Raw genomic sequence first — 9702 nt, 5'->3', positions numbered from 1 at the left:
ATTAATTAAGACAATTAAGTTTCTTCAGTTCTAAATAAATTATTTGGAGTGGTAATCGAATTAGCCGAATCTATAATTAACTTGGAGTTACCAAAGTCGGAGCACATGACAAAGCAGTAAAACGCGTCACTAAATATTGTTTTCTCTTCGTTGTATGTACATTAATTTAATCCTCTGTACGTGCATTTATCTGGTATTGACGTTATGCCGCGATAACATTCGGGGCTGTCAGACTGAAAAATTAAAATTGTTGTTGTGTCTTGATTAATTTTAATTGAGAACGTGCATCGACTACGTCATTCCGTAATTTCGACACAATTGGTACACGTGACTACTAGGTTAATTAACTTTATTAATTCTATATCGAAATTTGATCAGGTGATAAATTAATCACCATCTGATAATTAATTTATCACCTGATCATTAACTGGTTCATTAAAATTATTAAATATCATTCGTTAACAGTAATGATTTTTATCGAGGGAAAAAATGGAACTGAAAAAAAATTCATATCTCCGGAATGACGGGAGATACCGGAATTTTCATCGGATCCTTTTTTGTGGGGAAAATTGAGAGCTGCAAAAAAGGTGATTAGGGAAAATCAGGTGCGCCTCGTGGTTTTTGAGATATTCGTGAAAAACTTTGGGTTGTGAAAAGGAAAAATTTTGAGGATTCCGGAATTCCAAGGATTTCCTGATAAATTCGAAATCTTATCACTGGCAGATCGAATCCGCGATATCCACCATTTGTTTACTAAACATTTCGAGTGAATTATGGAGTCTCGACGCATTTACTTTAGCAATTTTCTGTTATTTATAGCGACAGGAAGGCGCGATTCGCTTCGTTATCAGTGCACGTACGTCAAACGGATGTTACGACAATCGAGATAAACGATAGGGCAATCGCCAAAACGAATTCAATCGAAACATCAATCCCAGTAATGAGGGGATCCAGTGAAAATATCGCTTATCAATTCGGTCTAATTGAGAGCTGTACATTTGTGCACTGATAAAAATACCAGCGAGCCACTCATTTTTTAAAACAATAATTAATCCTTCCTTTTATTTTTTAATTCGCTAATTCACTAATCAATCCACCTAGTAGTACGATTTTTTTAATAATTCATGCAACAATAATAAAAATTTCTTTTCAATTTTTTATTTCATTTTCCCTTTTTTTTCCTTTTTTTTTCAATTAATCCGGCATTACCCAGTGGCAATGGCTTTAATTAATAATTAATAATCATTATTATAATTATGGTTAATGATGATTTAATTATTTCATAGGTCAGTTAATTTTCCCAGAATTTTTCTCTTAATTCCCATAATTGACAAAAAATTGTGGATAAAAAATCTGGGGCAATTTCAGGAATAATAATTATTAATTATTATATTGTTATAAAAAATTGTTATTGTCGGCAGGATTATTTCAGGAGATTAAATGCGATAGCTATATTTAGTCAGGATTACCAAAAGTTTTTGGAATTTTTCTCTTGATTTCTGTTATTAATTAATAAAATTAATAATTATAAATAAAAATTTACACGCGTGCTCATTTCCACGAGTGGAATAAGTGGGAGAGTCGGTGTTTGCAGGCGATAAAATGACGTTGGTAGACTCTTTTGAATTCAGTTGCCTGTGGTTATCCACACTGGAATAATCCTCTGTGATATCAGTTGTGGTGATCGGTTCTGGTGAAATCAGGGGTCATTAACCTGGAGAAATTATCATAACGTGGTGATTTTAAATCATAAGTGGATAATGTCGAGTGTCTGTCATGCGCCGATGCCTCCGAGGATCGAAGCTTTTACCACTAGACTGTGTTTGAGGGCCGTGGACCAATATGAAAAATTATTCCAGAATAATTTTAAGGTAGGGCTTGCCATTTCGATATTTACACAATATTTTACTCATCTCCCTTACAAAAAATTCATCAACCCCTCCATCATCTTCGGTAGATCTTTCATTTTACCTTCAAGACTGCTGGAGTCCAGTATTGATTATTTAATATTATTAAATATAAATAATTTTATTAGGACTTGCGTTTTGTTGAGTCGATCGATACTCGGAGGAATATCGATTTTTGTGGAAATATTTTCTATTCGATTATTCATGGATTGCATTGGCACTGGAAAAATAAAGAATTTACATATTTATATTTATTTATATAAAAATCAGTATCACAAAATACGTGTGGCCAACTATTTTAGATATTCCATAATAATAAATTGTTAGTAGATTTTTTATTCGGAGGTATACCTTTTATTTTATTGTCCAGTCAATCGGGTCAGGTTCTCCTGGAGAATGTTAACGGTCCCCTGGTGCAATGTAGGTTGATCCCCTTGTATGTGTGTCAGTACGTGGGCGACAATTAATTGTTGATCCGTCGGAATTAATTGTCGCAAACATTTTAATTTTCCTGTAACAATTATGAAATTTTATAAACAAAACATTTTATGGAAAAATTCACGCAAATCCTAATTAAAAATCTTGAAAGCCCCGGAGTAATCGTTCGACCAGAAATAAAAACCAGACAGCCTTATCCACGTCTAAAATTGCTCCAGATATCTAGAGAAAAAAATAAATAAAGAAGACACCCGCGGATTTGAGATTAATCGGACTGACGTAAATGAAATCAGAATTATCAGACAGCGTCTGCCAACGCGTGTTTATTATTGCAAAACGAGTTTTGGGGTCGGAATTGAATTTCATCATTTTCTCCGCATCCTGACGCGATGATTAATCTTTGCCCCTCGATTATCGATGGGATGAGGAAGCAGAGGACAATCCAAGAATAAACGATCGATCGAGATTGGATTTGGTTATTTATCCTGGGGATTTTTTGGGGGTGAAAATGAATTTTAAATTACGTTTCAGCTGAATAAGAGCCATCGAGGGCAAAGGGTGAAGCAGAATGATCCATCACCGAATCGTCAGGAGAGAAAAGAAACTAGGGATGCTGGTGGTAATTGCATCAGTGGATTTCGTCAGTGGAGGAAAAACGAGTGCACAATCATCGGTAATGCAACACCAAGTTCATCTAATCAACTCGCTAATTCACGTGCCAAGATGGAACTGTTTCCAGTCGTTCTCTCGGACACGACAATGCCTGAGGAGGATTTGTCGTTGAAATTTCTTGCACTCGTAAGTGTTAATTTATTCCCGTTGAAGGTCTCCTTTCCACCTCCTGGATTCGAGGATAAAAATCAAAAGACCACTGACAATTCTGGAAATTCTTTCAGAATGCATTAGATCTGACGGCTCCAGCCAGCGATATCCTCCTGAAGAACCGCCTGAAGTCGTGGTTCCAGCTCTCAGGTCATCCAGACGGTTTTGCTCCAGCTGGCCCAGGGACTGTCTGGAAACGACGGACAGGAGGTGCAGAAAATACCGAGCGAACGGTTTATGAGACCCTTTCCAAGGACTCCCAGATGAGTAGTTACGTCCCCAGGTACTACCGCGAGGTCGACTACAAGGGTGATACCTTCATTGAACTCCAGGATCTCCTCTTCGGCTTCAACGATCCCCATGTGATGGATATTAAGCTGGGGACGAGAACATTCCTCGAGTCGGAGGTGTCGAAGACGACGGAGAGGTCTGACCTCTACGAGAAAATGATATCGGTGGATCCCAGTGCACCGACTTGCGACGAGCACAGGAATAAATCCGTCACCAAGCTCAGGTATATGCAATTCAGGGAGCAGCAGAGCTCGACCTGCAGTCATGGATTCAGAATCGAGGCCATGAAACTTCCTGGGGGACCACCAATCACCAATCTCAAGACTGTCAAGACGCATACTGCCGTCTTCGAGACCATGAGGCTCTTCCTCGGGGACAGGCGGCACGTCTGCGAGATGCTCCTGGAAAAACTCAGGGATCTCAGGGCTAGACTCGAGGCATCCACGTACTTCCAGACCCACGAGGTAAATAATTCCCTGGAAAAATCTAGAGAAATTATGAAAAATTGAATACACGAATGAATAATTAATCAATTTATCGGAAAATCATTAGTTATTAAAATGAATTCGTTATCACTTGAAAAATGCAATAACCATTTGTTCATCGTTAAAAGTTTATCGCTAAAATGAAAATGAATCCATTCAGTGCAAATTGTTAATTCTCAAGGTGCAGTAACAGCACTCATTAGGGAAATCCTCTGGTTTATGATTGTTTAACAATTGTTGTGACATTGCAGGTAATTGGCAGCAGTATTTTCATGATCTATGACGATAAAAATGTCGGTGTCTGGCTGATTGATTTTGCCAAGACTTACCAAGTGCCTGAGGGTAAACGACTGAATCACAGGATACCCTGGCAACAGGGAAATCACGAGGAGGGATTTCTTCTGGGTCTTGACAATCTCATCCTGACGATCGAAGAGATCGAGTCAAGTGACGGATGATTAATCACTTCTGCCGGAACAATTCCTGAGTCATCGAGTCCACCGAATTCAATGAGGAAAATTGTTAATAATTATTAGTCAATGAATTACGTACAAGAAATTATTGTTCTTTGTAGATTGAATTTTTCTACGATAATTTTATTTGATCTTGATAGATGCCAAAAATTCTACTGCTTTTTTATGGATTATTTTAGCATAAGACTTGTACAAAGGCTGCCTAGTGATAAAAAGTATTATGAATTTTTATAACACATGCATCGGGAGGTTTATTTATTTAATAACCCAGAGGATATTTATAAATTAATGGGAGATTATTGTGTTGTTCAATTGGAAATAATTTTTTTACTCGATTTATTGTGGAATTATTCACTTTCCAAATTTCTCTCTGTCCTCCCCTCCAAAAAAAAAACCCTCGCCTGTCCCCAATTTTCCCGCCAAAACCTTGAACAATCAAAAAATCCATTCGCCTTCGCGCCACGACGTCGCCACGATCGCGCCGACGCCGCGGCGTCGTGTCCGCCTGCGTCCCTGGCATGTAAAATTCACACCGGAACCCGACCCGGGAAAAAATCCACACGCCACATTTCCCCAGAGTCTCCAAAAGCTCCCAAAAAAATCATTCGAAAAAAGATCCAAAATCCCTTCAAAAAAAAAACCTCTCCCCCCTCCCAGGTGTTCATCCCCTAGTGAAAAAAGAAATTGAAAAAAAAAAAAATCAGTGAAAACTCGTGGAGAAAGCGGAAGTGAAGCCGACGTAGCCCCTGGGGTTGCGTTTGGGTCTCGACAATTTGCCAGAGGAATAAAAAAAGAAGAGGTGGGAATTGAGTGCCATCTTGGATTGAGTGCGAGGCATCCGCGGCTTTTTTTGCGGTCTTACCTGGCATTTGTTAATTAGTCCCATTGTTGATTAATCCGTATTGTTGGTGGAGACTGTTTGTGTGGTGATGCATTTCCAGGGGATAATCAGTCGTTCCATCTGTGACACCAGGCCCCGGCCAGTTTACTAACCCTTTTCAAACCTTAAACCACGTCTCCAGGGATTTTGAATAGAACTGTCTGCATTGTTGTAGGTTCTCACGGTGTTTCATTGTTTATCATTGTTGTTGGTGTATTTTCTGGGGTATGCCCTCGGGGAGTTCAAGGGTTCACCTGGTGCTTTTTTGGGGGGATTAAATAGACCTGATTCAGGTGCTCATGTGTCTATCTCCATTTCATTGGTTGCAGGAATCATCAGGAGGCACTCTGAGAGGAACTGGTCAAGATGGAGGGCGACGATGGCCCCGTGGTCATCAACAACAATCCTAGTGTGATCAAAGGTACGAACTCAATGATTCCCCAGCTCGAGACATTCTCTGGTTAATTGTCTGGAGGAGAGAACTCCTACTGTCTTTCAAAACAATTACTCGATGAAGTCTCAGGATTTCCTGGGGAATTTTTAATGATAATAAAAATATTGCAGCTGCTCAGGAAGAGATGGGTCGCCTGGACGTGCTGGTGTGTGGCCAGTGTCACTCTGTGTTCCACTTCATCGAGGAGTTCCAGGAGCACAGGTCAAAAGAGGGTGCTTGTTCAAAGACCTCGCACTTCCGTGATAATGGTAATAACGAGCAGAAGGCACAGGTGTGGGCATTCCTTTTGTGGAAGGACTCGCAGATCCAGCAGGAGGGACAGGACAGAGACTCCGCCAACTCGTGGAAGTTGTACCAGAAGTGGTGCAAAATGGAAGCGAACATTCGTGAGTCATGGGTGACAGCGGGCAAGACAATTCAGAATTTCACGAGAATCAGTAACGCAAAGATGCAGGAGGCACCACGTCAGGGTGCTGAGGGTGTAAAATCCACAGTTGTCGTGAGAAAAGTCATCAGAAATGGTCAACCAGAGGACAACGACGCGAAGAAATCACCAAAGGTGGAGTCAAAGCCCGACGCGCAGCCCCAGGTAATCCAGGACCCGAAGAAGCCATCGCAACGCCCCAAGACCTTCGTCAAACCCAAGACGAAGCCAGGGAAGAGTCCTGGTGAAGAGGAGGAGGAGAATCAGGAGGAATTCTCAGTCGAGAAGATAATGGCGAAGCGATTCAACACGAAGAAGAAGTGCGCGGAATTTTTACTCAAGTGGGAGGGCTACAGCACAGAGCACAACTCCTGGGAATCAGCAGAGGTAGTGAACACGTGTAAGTACCTCCTGGAGGAATTCGAGAGAAATCTTGCGAAGCAGAAGGAGCTGAAGGAGCTCAAGGCCCAGCAGCAGCTGCAGCTGCAGCAGCAACAGCAGCACCAGGGTGTCACTAAAGTCGTCAGCAGGCCAGTAATTCAGAAGACACTGATAAAACAGGAGGTGAGTAAACCTGGGCCCAGTACAGCAGCCCAAACAGTCAGGCCAATGCGATCCAGCAAATCCAAGGCAATGGATCAGGTGAAGCAGTGGTGTGGCACAATGAAGGATGAGGAGAGTGATATACTTGGTAAAAGGAGAATGGAGTCGACGGATTCCGACTCTGAGGATGCAACAGCACCGAAGAGGGCGAAGGGTGACACTGGGAGTGATGAGGATTGGACTGGTGAGTCTGAGGAGGAAAGACTCATGGGGAGGAGTGATGTGATACAGAGGGCATTCAACAGGGCGAATGCACAGTCAAATGGCTCGAATAAAACTGTTGCATCTGAGGTGACAGCCCAGACACCAGTCCTCGTGGCAAATGCCAAGGGTGTCGTCAAGGTTGATCCCAAGCAGATGGGAGATTTGTCCTCTGGGGTTTACGTATTGTCCAGGAAGGAGGGAATTATTAAATTGGACTCATCACCCAGTGGTAAGATATCGGTTAAGGGTGCACCTGGGGGTCAGGGTGTCCTCATGGTGCAGAATCGAGAGGGTGGGACTGTTGTCAGGAAGCAGGTGCTATCAGCTGCTCAGGCTAATTCAATAACACCTGTTAAGGTTGTGTCTAAGGCTGATGGTAGTCAGGTTGTTACACAGATGAAAGTCATATCGAAGGCAGTGACACCGAAACCCAGGACTCCAGTGTCAGCCAAGATTGAGCCTGTGAAAATCCAGCCGAAGCCAGATCCCACGCAAATCCAGCCAATTCATCTGGTGACAACTGTCCAGCAGCCGAGGATAACAGCGACACCACCAGTGCGTCCTCATCTGGTGAATCAAGTGCAGAAGACGCAGGACTCACGTCCTCTCCTCCCGAGGCCGACGATTCGACAGGCAACGCCCACCAGTGTTCTCGGTGTCACTCAGGTGAGGACGCCAGTCAGGGCACCTGCACCCAAGGCTTCACCTCAACCCCAGCCACGTCAGACCATCACCAAACGAATAATTACCACGTCATCGTCACCCCAGAGCCCCCAGATCCGAGCAAAATACACGGTTATGACGCAATCTGGTCCGGTGGTGAAGACTCTGCCATCGGTGTCACCGAAGGTATCACCGAAACCAGTTGCCAAGCCCCAGAGTCTTCTCTCACCCCAGCAAAAGCTATTCATGGCTAAACGAAAAGCTCAGGAAGCTGCTGGTGTCGTTGGTACGACAAAATCACCAGTTCGCACTGTTGTGGCGTCACAGAGTAAACAAATTCCAAAGGGCAGGGGTAAACCACCAGCTGTTCAGACGACTATTAAACCCAAGGAGACTAAAATCGTCGAGAGTGATGGATTGCACATGGAGTTCCAGGAGGTGGGATCGGAGGACAGCAGTGAGGAGCACGAGGCACCAGCACCTGAGGCTGATGCTGGTGGACATCAAGTGGGACCTGAAAGCCCAAGACCATTCACACTCTGTCCACTTACTGGTAGAATTATTGGGCCCGATGGTGAGCCTATGGAGACTGGTGATGGGCCTGAGCCTGAGCCTGTCAGTTTAACAACAGCTGCTGGACTTCAGGCTGTTGTTACACCGGTTACAGCAGCTGGTAATTTACCTGGTGATTCGGCTGTTGGTGTTGCTGGTACACCAACGACGACTGAATTGATTTTACCCACGCTGGAGTCACTCAGTGAAGCTGGTGGTGTGATGAGGGTTGAGATGAGCCCTGGAGGCACCACTGGGACTATTGTCCAGGGTGAGCCTGGGATCAGTCTAGCTGGGGTATCTGGCGGCAATGATCTGCCGTGTCTTGATGACACTGTCACGACTGCTGTCAGTACTAATGTCTCGACTGTTACAACATCGGCTGGTGGACAAGTGATGGGACAGGCTGATCCTAATGTACCAACGACTTCTGTTGTCTCTTCGGCACCTGGTGAAATAACACCTGATGTCAAGGACGAGGAGAGGAGGGTCGAGGATCAGGGGAATCTTGTTACTATCACTGGTGAGGATGGTGTTGTTTATCAAGTTGCTGGACATGCTGAGGATGGACAGACGTTGCTCGTTACTCGTGCTGCTGATGGTGAGCAGCAGTGCGTTTATGTCACCACTGATCAGCAGGGAGAGGATGGATCCGTTTTGACACTCGATCATGCTGTCGCTGAGGCTGTTGCTCAGCTCATTCCTGATCAGGTTAATTTGACACCCCAATTTTACGTCAAGGAGGGAGAGGAAAATACTGGAGATAATCAGATGGTGATGAGCATCATGGAGGGAAATGCTACACAGAGTCAGGAAGATCCTGATGGACAGGCACAGGTCGTTGCTCAGGTCGTGCAGGCTGATGATCCTACCCCAGGTTCGTCCGGTTCTTTTATTTCACAAAACAAGCGCTGAGGGAGTGATTAGGCAGTGAAAATTCAATGTTTTGTCGTTTATGTATGATATTTATGATTTTTTATTTCAGGAGGCACGAGACGAGTCGTCCTTCTGCTTCCTGATGGCAACCTGATGATGACAGAAGTCGACGAGGAGCAGTACGCAGCCCTGGAGTTGGATAAATGAGTGGAATAGTGTCAGATCGATGTGTAACTCCCAAACCTCGAGAATAATGAAGAAACAAGAAATGTTGTTGATGTATATATGTAAGAATGTTTGAACCTCGTGGCCCGAGGAAGACAGAGGCCCTGGTGAAGCTTCAGCTCCAGGGTATCTTCATCGAGACTGTGCAGGTACAAAAATTAAAAAAAAAAACCCACCAACACCTGATCAATTGACGAGGGTGAACAGACATCTGAATAAATCCCCCACAGAATTAATGATGATAAATAATTAATCTAGGGAATAGATTGAAAAACGTACTCTAGACGTTTATGTTTCAGTGTATAAGATAAAACTATTATTTCTTGCGTTTTAATTTTTACTGAATAGTCTTTATCAACATTTAAATATAGAATTCATCACTGAGAATGAGGGAAGTGGTATTTA

The 9702-nt window shown here is 43.3% G+C and overlaps 2 protein-coding genes across 3 annotated transcripts in view; both read left to right on the top strand.

Annotated features, from left to right (window-relative positions):
* The window catches only part of IP3K1 (inositol-trisphosphate 3-kinase-like protein), a 6925-nt gene extending 2220 nt beyond the window's left edge, over positions 1-4705 (top strand). The window contains exons 1-4 of one of the 2 annotated variants that reach the window (XM_011310651.1): positions 1349-1871; positions 2877-3143; positions 3242-3922; positions 4195-4705. In XM_011310651.1, coding sequence (XP_011308953.1) covers positions 1761-1871; positions 2877-3143; positions 3242-3922; positions 4195-4401 — 1266 coding nt within the window. In that variant the 5' untranslated portion in view covers positions 1349-1760 and the 3' untranslated portion in view covers positions 4402-4705. Of the gene's footprint in view, positions 1-1348; positions 1872-2876; positions 3144-3241; positions 3923-4194 lie in introns of those variants that run through there. The other variant, XM_011310652.1, reaches the window with a different exon arrangement.
* A 516-nt stretch (positions 4706-5221) lies between these two features.
* The window catches only part of Chro (chromator), a gene marked incomplete in the record, with an annotated part of 5126 nt that continues 645 nt past the window's right edge, over positions 5222-9702 (top strand). Inside the window, 4 exon segments of the mRNA XM_011310649.1 lie at positions 5222-5467; positions 5626-5717; positions 5861-9073; positions 9182-9702. Coding sequence (XP_011308951.1) covers positions 5663-5717; positions 5861-9073; positions 9182-9279 — 3366 coding nt within the window.

This window comes from Fopius arisanus, unplaced genomic scaffold (genome assembly GCF_000806365.1).
Source record: "Fopius arisanus strain USDA-PBARC FA_bdor unplaced genomic scaffold, ASM80636v1 scaffold00077, whole genome shotgun sequence".
In the NCBI taxonomy this organism is placed as follows: domain Eukaryota; kingdom Metazoa; phylum Arthropoda; class Insecta; order Hymenoptera; family Braconidae; genus Fopius; species Fopius arisanus.
This window is presented reverse-complemented; position numbering and strand designations above follow the sequence as displayed.